At 41.5% G+C, this 21,838-nt stretch overlaps 2 protein-coding genes across 7 annotated transcripts; both read left to right on the top strand.

The window, feature by feature from the left end:
• Positions 1-220: 220 nt before the first annotated feature.
• Positions 221-4,413, top strand: MRPS17 (mitochondrial ribosomal protein S17). Of its 6 annotated transcripts, XM_080356976.1 has the most exons (5): positions 235-251; positions 786-860; positions 1,350-1,432; positions 1,646-1,792; positions 2,838-4,413. In XM_080356976.1, the coding sequence occupies exons 4-5, from the start codon at positions 1,670-1,672 to the stop codon at positions 3,138-3,140; spliced, it is 426 nt and encodes a 141-aa protein (XP_080213102.1). In that variant the 5' UTR covers positions 235-251; positions 786-860; positions 1,350-1,432; positions 1,646-1,669; the 3' UTR covers positions 3,141-4,413. The 6 variants fall into 6 exon arrangements, with proteins under 6 accessions (XP_080213104.1, XP_080213102.1, XP_080213101.1 ...); XM_080356975.1 differs by lacking the exon at positions 235-251 and having other exon boundaries at positions 341-860; XM_080356978.1 differs by lacking the exons at positions 786-860; positions 1,350-1,432 and having other exon boundaries at positions 221-251.
• Positions 4,414-5,366: 953 nt separating this feature from the next.
• NIPSNAP2 (nipsnap homolog 2) lies at positions 5,367-21,369 on the top strand. The gene is made up of 10 exons (XM_080356974.1): positions 5,367-5,455; positions 9,357-9,496; positions 9,576-9,621; positions 13,356-13,450; positions 15,198-15,268; positions 15,515-15,655; positions 16,068-16,099; positions 18,346-18,440; positions 19,269-19,352; positions 20,161-21,369. Exons 1-10 carry the CDS (start codon positions 5,370-5,372, stop codon positions 20,223-20,225), a joined length of 855 nt encoding a protein of 284 aa, XP_080213100.1. The 5' UTR covers positions 5,367-5,369; the 3' UTR covers positions 20,226-21,369.
• Positions 21,370-21,838: the final 469 nt, after the last annotated feature.

Here is a 21,838-nt window from a genome sequence, read left to right as displayed (position 1 = left end):
CTTTCAGTGACTTTGGCCGCTTGCTCAGCGCTGGGACAGCCCCACATGCAGCATACAAACCCCAAGACAACCATCCCCACCCTCCACCGCGAACGCCAGTGCGGGCTCCCGCGCTTTTAAACACTCCCAGGAGGCTCCGCCCCCTCCCGCCGCTGGCCCCGCCCCGCTGCCGCGCGGCTCTTCCTGCTTCGGCTCCGCCCCTTCCGGCTTCGTCTCTTTAAGGCCCTGAGGCGCGGCGGCCGGTGTTGCTGGTGAGCGGGGATGGGGCGGTTGTGGCGAGGACCGGGTGGGGGTATGGGGCACTCGCGGGGATGGAGCTGCTATGTGGGAGGTGGTTGAGCTGGGGCCTGGCGCCTGCGAGACAGGGCCTTTCCCTCAGCCCTGCCGCTGTGGGGGTTGCTGGGGCTGGGCCTGGTGCGGAGGGCTGTGGAGAGGTGGGGGAGAAGGCTGTAAATCTGTATAAATTTCCTCTTTTATTCTCCTATTCGCTATGAGAAATGTCTTGTCTAGCTGTCTGACTCCTGTCCTCCTCATAGCTCCCCTGTGCTTTGTGATTATTGCTTATTTTGTACCTGTTTGCCTCTCTCCAGCCTGGCCACAGTGTGGCTGGTGGTGGCTCGCCCTGTTTTACAGGAAAGCCTCTCATCCTGACTCCCTTCTCCTGCCCTGTGGGTCACACAGCTGAGTCAAGGATAGTAAAAGCAACCCTAGGTGTTGCTGCTTGGAGCACTTTATCCTATGGATGTGTCTCTGCATTCCTAAACTTGTGTTTGGATGTGTTGCAGTGTCAAAGCAATTGTTAATTAATGTTGCAAAATGGATAAAATGGAGCACGCAAGAGATATCAGCTGTGTTTAAAAGTATGTAACTGGGTGAGAGACAAAATGGTCATTAGTCTTCATCAGTTTTAATATTGGTTCAAGTCTTCTAATGCTTACATGTCTGTTTTGTTTGTGACTCTTGCAAGGGTGGTACAGAAAAGCTCTCGCTAATTAAACTAAGCAAGTAAGGTAATGAAGTGTGATTACTGCCAGGAAAGAGCTAACTCAAAAGTGATTACACTTCCTGTAGGTCAGGCAACTCTTTCATATGTCATTTATATTTTGAGGAGTTTATTACCTTTTGTAGACTTTTGTCGGCTTGGCTAATAATCAGGAGCTACACAGGAGTAAATTACATGCTGACCAGAAGTGACAGGCTTCTCTCTGTTTGAGTTAACTCTGGTCATATACAGACCTGGGTAACAAGTGTCCAGCAAAAACAGCTGCTGGAGTATGAGGTAAATTAGCAGTAATTTCTGCAACTGCACACATTTGTCTTGTGTATGTGATAATGGGTATGATTCACAGGAACTTTTGGACCTTGTGAGATAAGGATTCATCCTCACACTATTATGTCTATTTTCACTACCATCCTGAAGTAACTTTCCCTGGTAACTGGGGGCATGTTCACATCCCTTCTTATACTATACAACAAGGCTGAGATAGTGCAATATATGGAGTTCTGAGCTGTTTGTATTTACCCTGTTTTTCCCACAAAGCAACCTAATTAAGCTGTTAGTCTGAAATGGAAATCCTAATTTTGGTAGTGATCAGAAACTGCTTATTTCTTTCTTAAACTAGCATGTCTGCTTGCGTGTTGCCAGGCACTGGATGACCATAACTAAACCATGTCTGTACCACGTGGAGCTGTCCATGCAAAATGGATAGTCGGGAAAGTCATAGGAACCAAAATGCAGAAAACGGCCAAAGTGAGAGTGACGAGGCTGGTGCTAGATCCTTACTTATTAAAGGTAAAAGCTGGTTAACACCTTGTCTTGTATGGTAATTTTTGTACTGTGTGGAAGAATGCTTTACTGATTTGACTCTTAGAATTTTTGGCATCTCTTTACAATGCAAACTCTTTAAGGAACTTGGTAATGATTTGGTTGTGGGGGTGACTGCAAAGGATGAAAAGCAGTTTGTTGTGAGGATACCTCCTTACGAATTACCTGCTAAGTGTGTTTCTTTGGAGTGCTTTGTTAATGCACTTCATGTGCTATTGGTTGAGAAGGTAAGTTTTTATTGTTTTACACATAGATTTAAGTTTTCATCTTGGAGTATGCTTTCTTTTGGAAACTTGACGTTGTATCAGTTACTTTTACAATAAATTCTGTGGCAGTTTTCCTGCCTGCATAATCATACTTGGTATTTGAATCTGTACTGTGATGTGCTACACAACCTTTGTCTTTATCACTTCTTGTCAATACATTTTAGAGATTTTTAAAAAATCAGTATTTAAAAAAATCAGTATTTTCTCCACTTATAGAAAGGGAAGCTGTGCTACATGTAGGTGAAATAATTTACCATTGGTGACCAGAAGATTAAGAATAGAGTCAGGATTAGGTGACTGATCTAGTGGATCCCAGTATGAAACTTTATCCAGTAGAAGAACCTGTTAATTTTTTATTTAAAAAAAAAATCTGATTTCTGTTGTTCCAATAAGAAGAAATATTGACTTTTTAGATGAAAGAAAATTAATTGAGCAAGAAAACTCTCAAATGACGAATTTCAAAATACTGATTTCAGGGCTGGTGATCTTGAGACATATTAGGATGAATAAGAATTAACATCAGTTCTTGAAGTGCAGGCTGCACAGGGAAGTCATTCAGCTTGTGTGCTTCCTTGGGAAAAACAGCAGAGTGTACAGTTGCATTTATCTTCATGATCCAAACTTAATCTCATTTAAAAAAAAGACTTCTCCCTAGTGTGATTTAGTTGGTTCTATATTAACTATATATTTGCCAATTGCTTACTTTTGAAATCTAATGCCAAGGCTTGCTTTTTTTCCTTCTACAGTTCTTTAACAAACGAAAAACCTATTTTGCCCACGATCCATTGCAGCAGTGTGTTGTTGGAGACATTGTTCTTCTGAAAGCTTTGCCTGAGCGGAGGAGCAAACACGTGAAACACGAACTGGCTGAAATTGTTTTCAAGGTTGGAAAAGTCATAGATCCAATAACAGGAAAGCCCTGTGCAGGAACCAGATTCCTTGAGAATCTGTCAGATTCAGAAAATCTGACGGAGGCAGATACTACTTATCTAAGTGAAAAACTTCAGGAACTTAAAGTTTGTTCAACAAATAGTGGGGAAAAAGTTTAACCAGAGGGCTTTTCAGCTTGTCTCTGCCAGGGATGTTTGAGGCCCTGCTGGTTTATGTTAAATGTTTCAGTGAAATCTGTAGTCAAAATAAATAGTAAATATAGTTGCTTATAAGAAGGGATGTTGCAGCTTGATAGGTACCTTGACTCTAAATGAAAATACAGAGAAAGTATGAGTTTAGTGTCAACACTTCATTTTGTTTCATGTAGCTTTGCCCTAATCCTTGACTGTTTCAAAAGCCGGTTGTTCACTTGAATGACTCTTCTGTATTGAGAAAGACAAAAATATAACTGTATAATGTTTAAGTTTGGTGGGAGGGTCATTATATTTGATTGTTCTGTATTTCAGACAGTCTCTTGTGTTTTGTAGGATTACTTAAGATAATGCTATTAAACCTTTTGAAAGGAAGTGTAGAATTTCAAAACCAGCTACCTGCATGTGTCCTTATTTCCTCCTACAGTTGCTCCTTCCACATTGAGGTATCTTCTAGCTTCCAAAATCTCTAACAAAAACACAGCCACTTGCCTTTATAATGGCCGTGAGAATGAAGACTTTGGGCAGCTTAGCATGGTTGACTTTGTAACCTGTCCAAAGGAAGTATGTAATATAAGAAATTCTTTTTGAAGAGTCTAAATATCTCACTGGTCTTTAGGATCAGAAGGTAAATTTGGTGTGTCTGAACAGAGTTCCTGTGACCTAAAATATCCTACTTTAAGAAACTGAGCCAGCTTGCACTAGCAAGCTCTTAGTTGTGTTCTCTTCTATTGCCAGTGGTGTAAATCTGCCCTTTACCTTCACTTGCGGGAAATCAGTTTTAGGTGCTTGCAAACTGCTAACACAGTCCTATTGAACTTAGCAAATTATTTGGGCCAGGAAGAATGAAAAACTTCAATTTTCTTCAGTGCTTCAAACCAAAAATTACTGCTTTTTGAGTGCTGGTCCTCAAGTGCTGTCCTGTGATGTCTCTGTGTAAATTAATAATGTGAACATGGTCTCTGACTTTGAGGAAGTGTCTTAAACATGTAGGTTATTCTGGTTGGTATGTTTGTCAAGGTGGTTTAGGTTTATGTAAATTACTCTGTAGCTGCCTGATTAAGGCCCTATTGAAGTGGAAGGAAATCTGGGCTCTGCCTCCTGCTTGGGTGGATGTAAAATGTGAAACTTTATCCCCAGCAGAGACTGAGAGAAACCAGACCCTGGCTGGAACGTGGCTCCGGGCTCTGGAAAATGCACTTCAGATTTACCCAAGCAGGCAGTAAAGGAGCTTCACCCTCAGTATGTGGGATACGAGTGTTCTAATAACTATTAATAGACATATATTATAAGAAATATTAAAAGTTTCCTGTTTGGGTAATGAGTTGCATCTACATCTAATTGGGGAAGTAAATATTTCCCTGTATTGCCTGTAGTTTTTTTTCTTGAGTAGCTGTGAAAAATGTCTTTTTCCTTCAAGATTGATTCATCACAGAAGGTTGTCAGTTTTTTTCACTTTACAGGTAGGCTCTTAGAGGGTTGCTCATGATCCCAATGTGCTGTCAGATTTAAATGTGACTAAATGTTCGTGGTCTGAATTGTATAGTAACTTCTTTAAAAGAATGATGCTAATTGTAGGTTAAACTGTTTTTTAAAGAGGACCACAATGTACTGTTGTTAAAGCACATTGTGTTATGATTTGCTCTCACAGAGCGTTGATACAAAAGTCATAAAATGGTGATGGAAATAGCATAGTGAAGTGATATAAACTTGAATCCTATGTAGAAATTCTAGGCAAGGTTTGCTAATAACTTGTTTTCTGTGTTTATTGGCTGGTTGCTTTTAGAATTGTCTTGTAACGATTAGCCTAATTATTCTTAATTTCAAGTTATTTAAGGGGTTGATGCTAGCACACTACCAGTTTAGCTAAATTGAGTTTTAATTAAATACTGCTGTAGCTGGAAGGGTGCAAAGAAAACATTTCAGCTCTTTGGGGGTGAAAAATTTAATCATCATTAATCATCTTATCCCCCAAATAAAAAAATGCTTGGGCTTTTATTTAGTGGGCTTTTTAGGTCAGACCCCAACCCAGTGCTGGGGTCACCCCAGAACCGGGGCAGGCGGGCGGGAGGTCATGGTTGGGGCGATCTGCGCATGCGCGCCTGCCCCTGCGGGCGGTGCGCCCCTGGCGGCCGGCGGGGCCGCTGCAACACTCCCCCTCCCGCGCCGGCCCAGGAGGGAGGCGGCCGGAGCAAGATGGCGGCGCGAGTGCTGCTGCGGCGGAGCCTGGTGGGAGCCAGCGCTGTCCCGCGCCTCCCGCCCGGCGGCGGCCTGGCCCTCAGGTGAGCCCTGAGGGGGTGAGGCGGGCGGGAGAGGGCCGCCGAGGGAGGCTGGAGACGGAGCCGACGCTGCCCGCGCCTCCCCTCGCCGCGTAGACACCCCCCCTCCCCTTTTCTGACTGGAAATGGCGCCCCGCTCGCCAGGGCAGCTGACGGGCCTGGCCCGCGGCCCTCCCGTGGGGCGGGGAGTGCGACTTGCTCGGGGTGGCCTTCAAGGTCATGGGCCTCAAGGCCGGCCCCTTCCTCTCTGGCCCCAAGTCCGCCCCTGGGGGGTGATGGCCGCGCCGAGAGCGGGGCGCCCGCCGGCCCCTGCCGCCCGTCCGGGGCTCGGGCTGCACGGACACCCCACGGCTGCTCACCGCCGGGTGTCGGGCCGCGCAGCCACCCTGCACACACGTGTCCCTGGTGTTGGGGTGTATGGATGCTCTGCACTCAAATATCTCTCCAGGGTGTAGAGCTACTGTGCATCCCAACTCCAGCAGACAGCAGGGTGCACAGCCAGCCTGCACCTCATGGCCTGTGGTACTGGGGTGCGTGGCTGCACACATAACACCCCGTGGTGTCAGGGCACATAACCACTCACAGAGCCAGGTTGCGCCATACCAAACATCCCCATCTCCCCCAGTGTCAGGCTGCATGGCTGCTCACACCAGCATCCTCCTGCCTTCACCTGGCACAGCCACACACGGACCCTGGAGTGTGCATGCCCCTCAGGTGTCGGGGCACACATATTCACACTTCCCTTAGGAGCTGGCATGTGTGTACACATGTGTACGACCCCAAGGGTGTCACGGCACATGCACAGACACATCCATCAAGTTTTGGGGTGCAGATGTTTGTATCCCCACATGTGTGATGTGCAAAGGGTCAGACATCCCACCTGGGTGGCAGAGGCACACACAGAGCTCTTGGTACAGATGTGCACACATGTGGCTTGGATACAGGCAGCAGACACATGTGCTACTTGGGTGTTGGAGACCAAACCAGCCAAGCTCGGATGTGTCTACACACTTTTTTTCTCCTCCCTTTCTTTGAAACAGGGAAAGCTGCTGTCTCAAGCCTCAGAATGGGCAGCAGCCCTTTTGCAAGACCAAAGGCATCACTGCAAGCAGCTGTTTAAAACAGGGATGGGGAGAGCTGTGTAGAGGATATGTTGTGAGATTTTATGTGCATGTTTTGTTGGGTTTTTTTTAGTTAATAAACGTGGATGTCTGCTTAGACCACAAATCAAAAACGGTAAATTATAGACAAGTTGTTTTTCTTCCAGGCAGACATGGTTTTCTACAAAATTTAAATATTTGACCTGATATCTCCCCCCCAGTTTATATTTTGTTCTAAAGCAGAAGCTAAGTGAGATAGAAGTGTTTCACCATCATTTTTAATTTAAGCAAGCTATTCAGTGTTATATTTTCATGTTCACAGCCCAATATTTGTAGCAAGAAAGCCAAGCCCATAGATAACACTTGTAGGTTAAGAACTGACTAGCAAAGACAAGCAGTGCCTTTGAAGATTGCATGAAAACATTAAAGAGAGTTAAAGTATTGTTCCCAGAACATAAAAAGTTGTCTGTTGTGGTGGACATAGTGTGTCTACATTAATTCTATTTGTATATTCACATACTAATTAGTGGTATTTGAGTTTTGGAACAATTTAAATACAATATCTGTTTTACTTGGAACAGCTATTATAATATTGTGGGACATAATGTTAAGAAGTTAGTTAAAAATAGATCTTTTAGATGATGGATTAGTTTTGAACTACTTTGTGACTGATGTTCACAACTGCAAGCCCAAGGACATGAATTTAGTTCCTACTCTTCCAGGGTTAATCTTGGGTACAGAATTGCCCACACAAGTGAATTAGTAATTGGTTCAGGGCTTCTTGATTTGTGGGTGTCTAGAATGACACTGGTAGTACAGGACTTCTCTAAGGGTATGGATTAAAAATAAGGCCCTGGTATCTCAGATTTGGTGCACTATCTGTTGAACTTCAGCTATTACCATTCTTTATTATACATAGAATATATATATTTAGATGGATAGTTGTGATTTGTTAGTCATTGTTCGTGAGGAACTCCACAATAGCTGGGTAGAAGATTTTACATAAGTGTAAAGTATTACTCATTTCATTGTATTGAAAATTAAATATACCTCCAGTTTTAGGTGCAGTTTAACATTCAAGTCATGAGACTCTCCTAATAGCAAAGGAATTTGCTTTTCAGTATTATCCCTGTAACTCCAGCTTACTCTGGCTGCTGATAAAGCTGGTTCACAAAAAACCCAACATGATTATTTGTCTCTTTTATCTTTAAAGTTTGCTGCAAGCAATAGTCCTCATAGAATAGCGTTCTAAATATTAGCTTGCTAACTCCATTTAATAAAGGAGAGAAAATGGCAATTTATAGATCTGAGTTGCAAAAATGAGCACTGCAGGCCTGGGATTGAGTTCTGTCTCCTAAAGCCCCCTTTGCTGTCCAGTGAGCGTGAGCACTTAATTTAAGGGAGGTTTTTAAAACAACTTGGATTTATGCAGTGGGGTTTAACCATCTGGGACAGCTTTTGCTCCTTGTGGCACCTGCTGTAGATACGACAACTCAACTGCAGTCACCTGGGCCTCATCTTCTCCAGCCGCGATCAGCTCCAGGCAGCTACGTGCCCTTTATTCTATAACAGCACCAGTCTTATCATGGAACGCCCTTTAAATGCTTGTGCTCAGGAATAGCTTCTCAGCTTTCAGCACAGCAACAAGTTGGTGTGTTTGCCTAGGGCTGGAGAAGGCACCATTTTCAATAAATACACCAACAAGGTATTTACCAGTTACTTCTTAACATCGAAGGTCATCTTGGCTGCACTTGTGCTGCTGGTTGTTACTGTTTCTCTGCTATGAAATACTTTTCCTTTCCTCCATCCTGCTTCCACAGCGTAAACCAGTTCACTGTGTTATTTTCAGACATTGAGACTAAGAGGTTGATTGTTGAAAAACACTGCTAGAATGAACTGCTTTTGTGTAACGCAGACAGGCATGTTCACAAGGATAGTTTTCTCAAAGAAAATCAACAAGAAAGCTGATGTATTTTTGGTGATTGAGGGGTCCTCTGCCAGCTGGAAAAGAGAAGACTGATTCCTTTAACACATTTTTAAAATGAGAGGGTATCCGTTGTAATGTTTTGTGTACTCTGTGCTGTAAAAGGAAGTGGTGGTATTTTGGAAGAGCACTTGCAGAAACTGCATAAAAGTTAGATTAAAAAAGACAGTGAAATTCTTCTGTTTCAAAGAAAGGGAAATTGTGAATGTACAAAGAATGGGGATCTGTACCCCCGTTTAGTACAATTTGGAACTGAAATATTTGCAGGCTGTTTGTTTCCTTCCACTTGCAATTTTCCCCATATTAGACTTTCATTATATTTTTTCTCTTGAAATATGCACTATTTAACTTTCTCCCTTTTTAGAGCTATCTTTAAGCAACATAGGAACATATGGCAGTTACTTTCCTGTTTACACAGTACAATTTTTTCCTTATGCACACTGTCTTTTTGCTCTTTTTACTTGTCTGTGTGCAGGACAGACCCAGCCTTCTTGAGCTAAGACACGATTAAAAATAAGATAAATAAGCAGCAAAAGCAGACATCCACCCATCCCCTGCCATGTGCACAAAGAATAAAGTGGGTAGTATATGGTTAACACTTCAGCTCTGGATCAAGTAAAATAGTTTGTGAGGAGGTAAATCTCAGCGGGGAAATCTTTATGTTGCTAGAGAGTGGCTCAGTGAAAAGTTTGAGTGACAGACGTCTGTGTAACTGTGTGTTATGATAGTGTTTACATTAAACTTGATTGCACCCTTCTCTGCATTGTGGGCATTTTTAGGACACTCTCAGTGACAGTATAATGTACTTGTTAATATGTAGGGGGCTGGGATCTTCAGCTAGCAGACCTCGTGAAGACAGTTGGTTAAAATCGCTATTTGTTCGCAAAGTCGATCCAAGGAAAGATGCTCACTCCAACCTTCTAGCCAAAAGGGAGACCAGCAGTCTGTATAAACTACAGAGTGAGTGATATTTTTTATATTTACCTTTACCATGTCTTTATTCTTTTCCTGCATTTCTCATGTAATGTTGTTGTTTCAGTTCACAATGTAAAACCAGAATGTCTAGATGCCTACAACAAGCTTTGGTAAGTGTGCGTATTATGTTTTCATATTTTAGATATGTTGATTTGATCGCAGGCTGTTCTGAAAACTGGCTAATATCATGATTATTTAGAAGGGAGGTGGAAAAATCCTTTTACTTTCATGGTATGGTGTTAAATAGATAATAAAATTGGAGAGAGATGGCAGAAGATACTTCACTCAGTTCACCATCTGCCTTCACTCTTGGAGGTGTCATTTCCTAAGTTGGAATTTAGGATGATACCTTTTGTGCAAACGTTGGTGACGTTTGTTGGGAGAGCTCTCTCCCTTCCCTTAGCTGTCCCCCGGTTGCTGGTCCGTGCAGGTAGATCCTGGTGTCCCAGCATGTCCCATTCCAGCTGCCCTGTAGGAATGTGCTGATGGTGGTTATTGTCTGTATATAGGAAGGAAGGGAGAGATGACTGGTAAGTAAAACTACCTGCCAATGTTCAATTGAATTAAAACTTCAAGGAGATTTTAATAGCCATGGGGTTGACTTTCTCATCTATATCCGTCTACAGAAGTAATGTTGCCGAGATCTTAAAGAGCTCTGCAAATCCTTGGATAGGATCTTTTCATTGGGGCGATATCCTTCTAAGGGAATGGTACTGTTGTGAGTTTTCCAAAAAATGTATGAATTAGCAACATTTTAGATTTATTACCTTAAGGACAGAAATATTAATCCTGTTCTGCCTACATAATCACTGCTCTGGAGCCAGAACAACCACCTTTTCAAGAAACACAGAATCACAGAATGTTAGGGATTGGAAGGGACCTCAAAAGATCATCCAGTCCAATCCCCCTGCTGGAGCAGGAACACCTAGATGAGGTTACACAGGAAGGCATCCAGGCCTTTGAATGTCTCCAAAGTAGGAGACTCCACAAACCCCCTGGGCAGCCTGGTCCAGGCTCTGCCACCCTCACTGAGAAGAAGTTTCTTCTCAAATTGAAGTGGAACATCTTGTGTTCCAGTTTGAACCCATTACCCCTTGTCCTAGCATTGGTTGTCACCGAGAAGAGCCTGGCTCCTTCCTTCTGACACTGACCTTTAGATATCTGTAAACGTTAATGAGGTCACCCCTCAGTCTCCTCCAAGCTAAAGAGCCCCAGCTCCCTCAGCCTTTCCTCACACGGGAGATGCTCCACTCCCTTCAGCATCTTTGTTGCCCTGCGCTGGACTCTCTCCAGCAGTTCCCTGTCCTGCTAGAACTGAGGGGCCCAGAACTGGACACAATATTCCAGGTGTGGTCTCACCAGGGCAGAGTAGAGGGGCAGGAGAACCTCTCTGACCTACTAAACACCACCCTTCTAATCCACCCCAGGATGCCATTGGCCTTCCTGGCCACAAGGGCCCAGTGCTGGCTCATGGTCATCCTGCTGTCCACCAGGACCCCCATGTCCCTTTCCCCTATGCTGCTCTCTAATAGCTCATTCCCCAACTTATACTGGAACCTGTGGTTGTTCCTGCCCAGATACAAGACTCTACACTTGCCCTTGTTATATTTCATTCAATTTTTCCCTGCCCAACTCTCCAGCCTGTCCAGGTCTCTGGATGGCAGCACAACCTTCTGGCTGATAGTGCACTCTATTCCCTCATCCAAATCATTGATGAATATATTGAATAATACAGGCCCCAGCACTGCCCCCTGAGGCACTGCACTAGATACAGGCCTCCAACTGGACTCCGCCCCATTAACCACAACTCTCTGGCTTCTTCCCTTCAGCCAGTTCGCAGTCCACTGTATGTTTAAATTTGGAAACATAGTAAGCCTCACACATTTCCAACAACAGCTCTTTCTCACTGGCAGTGACCATCTTGTCAGTTAAATAAAACATTCTTAGCATAGCAATACCCTACTGCAACCATTTTTTCAAGCATGGTGTATTTGCGAGAACACCAGCAGGGTGGGGAAGAAGTTCACAGCTCCCAGTTCGTGTCCTTGGCTCTGATACTGGTTGGCTGTACAGCCACGAGTAGGTCAAATGACATCTCAGTGCCTTCATGTGTTCAGCTTTGTAATGGGGCTAGATAATGCAGAACTGTTTTCCTTACTATGCAAACACAGAAATCTACCAGAATAACATTCAGTCATAAGGTATTTTTAGCTTTTTTGTTTTAAAAAAATAATTACACAGACGAGCACAATTAGCATTCATCCAGGTTGCTGTTTAAAAGCTTAATATAAACATGTCCAATTATACAAGACAGGGAACAATTTCTCTGCATTATTTGGTGAGCTACATAAATGTCAAGTGAAAGCAGAAGCTTTTATTTTCAAGGAAAGAGACAACAGCAGAGAAAAAAACTGCTGACAGTAATCAGATGAAGTATGTATGGTTAGATTTATTCTTTCCAAACAAACCCAAATTCAAGTATTCTGGGGAAGAAAAAAAAACTCTAAGAATGAAGTAATTAAAAAAAAAACCAGCCTCTCTGAACTTCCTCTGCTCCTCTCCCTAAATTCAAGATGTTCAGGTTAATTCCTTACTCTATATCAAGTTAGAATAATCACAGTGGTTAAGGACCCCTTCTGAAGAATTAGGAGCAGTTCTTTTTAAAAAGGGAAAATATGGTGTTCCAAGGTAATCTCTGGCTGTTTTTTTTTTCTATAATTTATAACAAAATACATTTTAGGGTTATTGCAGTAATTTAACATTCCTGTTTAAAGCTGCCTTTCTAGGATCTAATTATGTTTTGCAAAAATGAAGCAATGGTGAAACATGCTTGGAAAATCATTCTGTCGTATTATTTACACTACATAGTGAGAAATCTTGAGGAATGAATTGGTGATGAGATTTGCTTACGGTTGTCTGGAAAGTAAGTGTAAGAATGAAGAGAAAAACTCATATCTAATGACTCTCAGCCACAGACCAGCCTGTTCCTATTATTTGATATTGTGTAGAGACTCATTACCCTTGAGCCAAACCAAGTAAGAGGGGTAATTATTCAGGGAAAAATATTAAAAGGCAAAGTTCAACCTAACTAATTGATGTATTAATCAGAGTACAGTGCAATGAAAGCTGTCTTAACCAAGTCAGCAATCAGTAAAACTTAATTTTCTAATGCTAATGTAGGTCACTTGTAAAGTTTGAAAAAAAATGTTCGAAATACTAGAAACACTCCAACAGAAATGTTGTGTTGGAGGTGTTTTTAAGGCAGTTTCACTGTATACTTTAATGGGTAAGTTGCCTCCAACTAAGACCACTTTCTGAAACAGCAGTAGGCAGTAAGGCTGCATACTATGAAGTATGGTCATTTGATCTGTCAAAATACTTGTTTTTACTCATTCAGCTCAACAGAATTAATAGCATTGTAATGGGTACAGAAGACTGTCCTTCCCTATTTTTGAATATTCTACCTCCCTTGATAAAGAAAAGCTTTTCTGAAAGCAAATCACCCATGTAGTTAAGCTGCACTTTCTTTAGGTAAGCCATCCTGATGTTTAATTTCCTAATGCTTTGGGTAGCCTTTTAGGTGATAGACATAATTTATTGCATTGAAAGAATTCTACCATGCTGTGTATTTGTCATACAGTCTAAGAAATGGTAACGCTTACCTTAAATTTATGTAGTCTTGTCGCTATCCTTCCCTTGGTATAGCATTTCGGCTTTCTCTTCTGAAAAGTAGAGCTTGTGAATTTTTATACCATAATGATAAACGTGTGGTGATTTGTTATACATATCAACTGTAGCCTCCCTGAGGAAATGCAACACAGTGTCTGTATTCCTTGTTTTCAAGTCAAGAGGTGCTGCCAAAGATTCATGAAGAAAAACACTACCCATGTGCACTGGTGGGGACTTGGAACACGTGGTACGGAGAGCAAGATCAGGCTGGTAGGAGATAGAAGTACAACAGAATGTAAAACCATACAAGTGAACCGTGTGCTTGGCAGGTTTCTTCTCTTTAAATCATCTCTGTTGACAGTAAACCTTTAGCAATGTATACAGAGAGGGTGTGTGTGCATCAATTATCAGTAGCCTTATTAACATTTACAGTGCTTGCTTTTTGTCTTGTTGAGTTTTACAGTGAAGCATTAATTCCTAAAACTTGTCCGGTTGTTAATACACTTTCATATTTTCCAGGTGGTATATTAACAGTTTGGGGAAATGCTTGTAAAATTTGTTCCTGTGATATTTTGCAGGCACAGATCACGTTCCTGAATATTTAGGGTGAAGGCAAAGGCTTAAAAAAACCAACCAAACAAACCAACAGATTTACCTTGCATTGGCTGGTATAAAAGCTATACTCAGACTTTCATACTTTAATTGCTGTATGATAATGAAATGAAAATCATTTGTGCCATCTGAAAAAATGAGTGCATTGTAAACTCAACAACAAGCTAGGCCTTTACTGGAGGAAAGTGAAAATGTTTCTGTTCATGTATGGATACAGCCTGACTATGCAGACTGAACATATATGGGAACTTGAAATTACTGAAGAGCTGCTCCAGAGGTAACTACAAGGAGTCTGGTGTAGAGAGAGAACCTGAAAAATTTCCTAGGCTCTGGGCATTGAAGGAATGGGAAGCCATGACTGCAGAGTGGTGTGATGATATTTGTTATGTAGCTCCATTTTTAGAGCTTTATTAGTAGCAACGTCATTGCCTTGTTACAGAAAAATATACTCATGTCCACATTAATTTTTCCTGCATTTGCAGCATATTGCAATATTTACACTGAACAAAAGCAAAGAAATAACAGTAGATAAACCAAACAACATCTGAGAAACAATTCTAGAAGTTGAAGGGCAATTGGGGAATGAAGACAATTGAAATGAGAATATCTTGGCCAAGTCTCATTCGTTGCTTTTGTAACATATTAACATAGACCATATTTGTAATTGCATCCATAGCCTGCCTGGAAAATGTTATTGCAACAGTTCTAGCAGTGTAATAAAGCAGATTATGGGGTTTTGGTTTGTTCAGTATTGTGCCCAGGCTGTGTTAATATTAGCTGGATTTATCAATTTGCCCTGGGGATAAGACAGCAGAAGCAGGTGCAGTGGATGAATTTGTTATCATAGTGAAGGGCCTTATATTAGTGTCCAGTCCGCTCTCTTGAAAAAGGCACAGGGCTGCTTTAGACGAGAGAAAATAGCTATTGTGACTCTTTGAGGTGAAATATTGTTGCCCATTTTTCATGTCCTACAGAAAGTGTGTTGCTCTTTGTGCTTGAGTAATTTACTGAACTAAAAAGTTTGCCACTCTGCTCTTAGATTAAATTTGTATAAAACACATTTTTGGAGTTAAATCATCCAATTAAATTGAATCTCAATTTCAACTAGTCATGTAAAGTCATCACATCATACTAGCATGGCAACAAACATCCTTTCATAAATCTCCATTATCCTCAGAGCAGATTGCAAATTTCCAAAAGAATCCTTTTCAGAAATCAGATAATTCCATTAAAATGTTCAAATGTCTAGTGCTTTCTTTAAAGAAAATCTATTTTTAAACCTGCTACCTGACTTCTATTTTTGTATAATTCTCTGGTATGAAGAGCATTTGATACTGTGATACTCCATAAGATTTAGCATTAGTCTGTGACATCCCTGAAAAACCTTCCTTTTTTTCTGTTTCAGTTCATCTGTGGAGATATGAAGGAGGCTATCCAGCTCTTAATGAGGTCATGAGTAAACTCCGTCAAAATAAGGTAATATCCATTGATTTTGTTAGAATTGGTTATTTTACTTGCAAGAGAACAAAGAATAGAGAGAAAAACTGCATATTTGGATACTCGTGTTTAGTTCAATATCTCGTCACTTCCTGTACAAACTTAGAAACATGTATCCCAAAACCTCAAGGTAGCATTAAAAAAAATCTAAGCCGCTGTACGTTATACTGCTTTTTGTTGTTGAAACAAAATACACAGTTTGACAGTGATCACGTTGTTTTTTAGGAATTCACAGAGTTTCGCAAAGAAAGAGGTAACATGCTTCTCTCACGCAAGAACCAATTATTGTTGGAGTTCAGTTTCTGGAATGAACCTGTTCCCAGAGAAGGGCCTAATATTTATGAACTGAGATCCTATCAGCTTAGAGTAAGTTTAATGTTTTCTTTTTATGTTCAAATGTTTTTTACTTTAAATGTTCCAAGGGTGTTTATACAATGTAGATGGAAAACAGGCCTCATCTTTGAAATGTGGTTCTTATCAGAGCTGATGTCTGAGTCATTGTTGCTCTCAAAGTGTGGGGTCCAAAATGAAGACAGGTTCCAACAAGGTACTAATATCTGTAGGGCCTGTTTTCATTTGAAGGAAACTTCAGGTAAATGACTTAGAAGTAATACAGTAAGTAAACGAAGTAATTACAGACGATTATAATATGCTTAATGCTTGAAGGAAGCGATTTTGTTAATAAACAGTGTTTTCCCTGTGTAAATGTTGTGAAAACTGTCCAAATATTCTGACTTTCTTTAAACTACAGTTCTAACAGTCTGTTTTGTTTTTGTAGCCCGGAACCATGATTGAGTGGGGAAATTACTGGTAAGTGTTGCTTTAGCACTTGTGTTTTTCTGTAGGAGAGATGTATGTTTAAAGAAGTGGAGGTAGCAGAACAGTACCAAAGCAGCTCAGTCACCCAGTGAATGGCCTGCTTCTGTACTTCTGCAAATTGTAAGATAGTTGTTGACCCTTCATTTATACTTCAAGGGAAAAAAAAAGAGGAAACCTGTGTGCAAACAACATCATAGGCTCTGTGGTTTGGCTTTCCTTCACGTAACCCTTTTAGTTTGATTGTAATAGAGAAGAAACAATTTCAGCATTGCTGCCCACCAGGTGCTGGAAGGGGTAATTGGCTTGTGATGCGGGTGAGTAGCACCCATGCTGTGCTGCAGCAGCAGGTGTGGTAACTCGTGCACTAGGGTGTAGAGGTTGTCACCTTTTGGTAGTTACACTCTCTCACCTATTGCCACTGTCTCATACTGTTGCCAACCATGGTCTTGACCAGAAAGAGAGCTTGTCTGAAGAAGACTGTAGCAACTCAGACAGACTGTCTGCCCCGAACCGTGGCTGTTCAGGTTTCTGGCTGCAGGGAGTGCCAGAGCCTGCTGCTGCCTGGTGAGGATGGCCAGCATCCCACCTGTGTGAGGTGTGAGCAGGTGCAAGATCTGCTCGGAATGGTTGCAAAGCCTAAGGAGGAGATTGAGACGCTGAGGACCATCAGGGAGTGTGAAAAGGAAATTGACTGGTGGAGTAACTCCCTGGCGTGCCACTCAGAGAGGCTCCAGGGGGATACCCCCCAAAAGGTGATGAACCCCTTGCTTTGTCAGGCAGAGGGAGTAGACCTGAGGCAGCCCCTGCCCTGTCGCTGTCAGGCAGAGGTAGGGGACAGAAAAGATGACGAGGGTTGGAAGCCGGTTCTAGTTCGGGGCCGTGGGCAACCCCCCTCCCTACCTGCTTTGCTTCCCCAGGTGCCCCTCTGTAATAGGTTTGAGGCCCTGGATCTTGAAGAGGAGGTAGGTGAGGATGTGGTGCAAGGCTCACCTATGAGGTCACTTAGAAAGAGGCAGTTGACCCCACTCCTCAAGACTGCCTCCAATAAGAAAGAAAGAAGGGTAATTGTAGTAGGCAATTCCCTTCTGAGAGGGACGGAGGGCCCAGTCTGCAGAGTTAACCCTCATCGTAGGGAAGTGTGCAGTCTACCTGGAGCCCGGATCAGGGACATCACCAGGATGCTCCCCAACCTGGTGCACCCAACGGACTACTACCCACTGCTGATCTTCCAGGCAGATGGGGAGGAAGCTGCGTCCTGCAGTCTGAGGGGCATGAAAAAAGATTTCAGTTTGCCCAGGGAGGTTGTGGAGTCTCCTACTCTGGAGACATTCAAAACCCGCCTGGATGCCTTCCTGTGTAACCTCATCTGGGTGTTCCTGCTCTGGCTTCTTGAAAACATATTGAGCAGCACCTTCATATTTTAATACATAGGTTAAAAGCATTTAAGACAGCGTTCTCTGGAGTATATGCTTCTGATTTTATCTTATTTAAAACCAGTGCATATTTCTTTCAGTTTACCTTCACTAAGTCCATGCAGCTCTAATGGTTGATAGTTAAATAATTTGGAGTATTTTCAATTATTGCAACAAAGGTGAGGACTTGGGTTGTTAGATGTTGTGTTGTCGTCAATATAACAGATTTAAATACAGCAATTTGAATATTGTCAATTGAATTTAGATTATTTTTTTGAAATAGGCATATCTGTAGTGGTAGCCAGTCTGTTTTAGAAAGTGCAACAGATTTATAGTTAAAAGAGATATTGACCTTATTTACATAACTAATCACAAAGTGTTGCATGGGACAGCTGCATAGCAAACGTCCACCTGGTTAAAATGATGGATTCCACTACTACATAATCTATGAGTGTGACAAAGACAATATGACTGCAACTCAATTATTTGGTTTTAGAAGAACCTGCTGTAAAAATGTGCTGCCACTCTGCACTGTTCCAGCATTTATTGTTATACCGGATCTAATGTTGAAGACAAAAAGTTATTAATGCACAGTCTGGTGAAACTGTAAGCCTCTATGCTTATCTCATTCTAATAAGATATATAGGTATATTTTAATTAGTGCTTAAAATCAGTGTATTGTGGATTTTTTCCCCATTTTTAATTACTGAAGTGTACTGCAAATGGTGTTTTAACATTTGTGCTTCCTTTCAACTCTGCTTTCCTTTCAATTATCACTTCTTACCCAGATCTGCTGTTTTTAAAGGCTGCTTTGCTCTTCTGTAGGGCTCGTGCAATTCGTTTCCGACAGGATAGTAATGAAGCAGTTGGAGGATTTTTCTCACAAATTGGACAGCTGTATATGGTTCATCATCTTTGGGGTAAATTTGTTTGTACTCTGCTTTTTCCTCACTGACCCAGCCCCTAACAGACTTTTGACTTTGCCCAGGAGACAAGGCTTTTGCACAAGGCAAAGGAATGTCTTAAAAGACTGGTTTTGTTTTACATCAACAGTGTTGATTTCCTTCATTTTTTGTGTAGGTAACTATTTCTCAAACAAGCAAGCAAGCATCTGTGAACGTTTCATGTTTTGTTCTGTTTCTATGTACAGTGTCTAATGGCCCGCTCTTATTAGGGACTGCTTGTTTGCTTTCAATAACAGAAACATGACAAGCCCTGTCCCGCCATCTCTTTTCTGTATCCCCATTCATGCTGAAGTCAGATTTTTACGGTTTAGTTTCAAGCATCACATATACCTCACCTACAAAAAGGAAAGTCAAGCATTTATTTACATTACTACATTGTGGTGTTTTGGCTTTCTCTGTGTGTTAGTCTCCACAAATGCTTAGCTACTTTCCACATGTTAGAGTTATTTCAGCTTGAAGAAACTGATTGTCTAATATTTATTTTAGAAAATGTGCAGTATTATCTTCATATCTTGACAATTCAGAATATTCCAGCATTAGAAATCTGGAGCTTTACTCCGTTGCATTATCTGTCTTACCTGCATCTAAGACATTCTCTCTCTTCCCCAGTTCCTTCTGTTTGCGTTGGTTTGGGAGCTTTTCCTTTTTGTGGAGAAGAGCTTCAGACTTCTTCACAGTGTTTGCAGCCTCCTAATTATGTCCTAGAATACTTTTAAGGGAGCTGCTCATGTGTAGAAGGACAAGGAGTTACTTCTAAGCTTTGTGCTTGTTTTCCCTCACCAGCTTACAAAGATCTCCAAACCAGAGAAGATATAAGGAATGCTGCGTGGAATAAACCTGGCTGGGATGAGCTTGTCTATTACACAGGTAACCTATTAACTTCCGTGGAATGCTGGAGGCAGACTTTTGTGCCTGCCATCATTTTTTGTTCTTTAATACATTATATAACGATAAAAAGCTTTGCGTCTCTGGTGTGTGCATGTCTGTGTGTCAGTTCCTCCACTGTAATGGGAACGAGGAGCATTTCACTAAGCCCTAAAGTGAACTTTGTAATTGATTATACAAACTTGGAGAACTTGCCTAATTGCTGAAAAATTGCTATGTTAATAGTAAATTTTTATACAAGAACCTCTCCTGTAAAAGAACAGATTTCTGTAAATGCTTAAGTTTATGTCCAAAAATTTAGGGAGCCAATAGTGAAATTTATCTTTGTATTAAATCATTGCAACTAATACTTCATGAAATACAGGAGCCTTGTTAAATGCATTCCTTTGAACAGGGAATTTAGACTTTGGAACTAGAAGGCAGGAGATCTTTGAGATCAAAGACAGCTTTCATTACAAAACTCACAGAAGTATGCTAAGCACGTCAGATTTTGGTTCCATAGGGTACATTTCAAAGGAAGTATACCAGAAAAACGTAAGATAATTTTCATTATGGTGAAAAGGAACAGAAATATTTGTCTTCAAAGGAGCAGACAGATTATATTAAAAAAAAATTCCCTTGTTCTCAAAACTTCTATGCTTTGGTTACAGGAATGTTGGTGGTTACTGATGACTTGGCATGCACTATTTAGGAGAGTAATATGAAGACAATGATAGCTGTTCAAACTGAGTGTGCAGAACTGCTCATGATCTGTTAGTGAAATTAAACCCTGTCCCAATTTTTTTTTCAGTGCCCCTTATTCAGGAAATGGAGTCCAGAATCATGATACCATTGAAGATTTCTCCGCTTCAGTAAAGTCACCGATTTACTTGTGCCTACATAGATAAAGTGACAAGTATTTGTCTTAAATTAATTTATGGTATACATTGTATATCATAGTCTGAAATATAAAAGTACTGTATTGAGCTTATAAAAGAGACCTCTTTTCTTCAGAATCTAATGACCTTTTACTCTTATAATTGTGCCAGGAAAAAAACAAAACAGGACTGTAATTAAAATGATGGTTAACTGAAAACAAGTACAAAGACGACATAAGTTCCTGTCTGAGACAGCTCCTCAGGTGAAGTATGGCATACAGTGTTTAATATATTTTCTATAGACAGTGCCCAGTGTTCAGTAACAGCAGCAGAATGGAGTGTTACAGTTGCCGTGGCCTTTGTGTAGCATTATGATGACTGCAGATTTTAAAAACACACGTGGGAGTTCTGAAATCAGAATCTCTAAAGCCCTCAAGCAGCTCTAAAATACACTGAGCTGTTCTAGCAGGTCTGAAATCAGTAAGTAGTTCTAAATTTATAATACAAACAGGCAGTCATTCACTGGGGATAATACTGTTTGCCAGGTGATAATGTATGGACAGAGAATAGGGCATTCTGTTTGGCAAGGACTCTGAAGCCTGTTGAAACTAATCACACATTTGTGTAGATATCTACACCTGAAATTAATTTTGTGAAGTTCTTTACAGACTTTGTTTGAAGTATGACCCACGGTTCTCAAAGAGATGCTGACAAGACATGATCCTCTGAACGCTGTTCAGGGATTCAAGTTCAGTTAAATACACTTATCTCTCTAAATAACTCGGAAGTCTAGGAAAAGGGGTTTAATTTAATAAGCAGTCATGACTTCAGACATACGCTTGGTCGGGTGTTTCACTAACTGTACAGTAGGTACTTACAAGTTGATGTGTGAAACTGCCGCATGTTGAGTCAATAGGATTGGCATAAAGTGGTGTATGTACCATTATGTCTGGTTCTATTTTTGGTTTCACTTTTAGACTAGAATATATCAACACTTTTGGTGTCTTCAGTGATGTGAACATCCTGTCAGTGAAAATAATATTCTCTCTTTAAAGTGGCTGCAAGAATAAGTGTAACATACAGAACGTACAAATCAGTAACTGAATGTCCAGTTTGTACATTTTAATGAGTTTTCAGGAAGAACATACCAGTCAATAAAATCCTTCTAATTTTCACATTTTACTGGCACATTTTACTTGCTCCATCCTCCTGACATTCACCCTTTATATATCTGTAAACATTAATGAGGTCACCCCTCAGTCTTCTCCAAGCTAAAGAGCCCCAGCTCCCTCAGCCTTTCCTCACACGGGAGATGCTCCACTCCCTTCAGCATCTTTGTTGCCCTGCGCTGGACTCTCTCCAGCAGTTCCCTGTCCTGCTGGAACTGAGGGGCCACAGCTGGACACAATATTCCATGTGTGGTCTCCCCAGGGCAGAGTAGAGGGGCAGGAGAACCTCTCTGACCTACTAACCACCCCCCTTCTAATCCACCTCAGGTGCCATTGGCCTTCCTGGCCACAAGGGCCCAGTGCTGGCTCATGGTCATCCTGCTGTCCACCAGGACCCCCAGGTCCCTTTCCCCTACACTGCTCTCTAATAGGTCATTCCCCA

This window comes from Nesoenas mayeri (genome assembly GCF_963082525.1).
Source record: "Nesoenas mayeri genome assembly, chromosome: 20".
Lineage (NCBI taxonomy): Eukaryota > Metazoa > Chordata > Aves > Columbiformes > Columbidae > Nesoenas > Nesoenas mayeri.
Note: the sequence above shows the minus strand (reverse complement) of the source record. Positions and strands in the feature narration are given on the sequence as shown.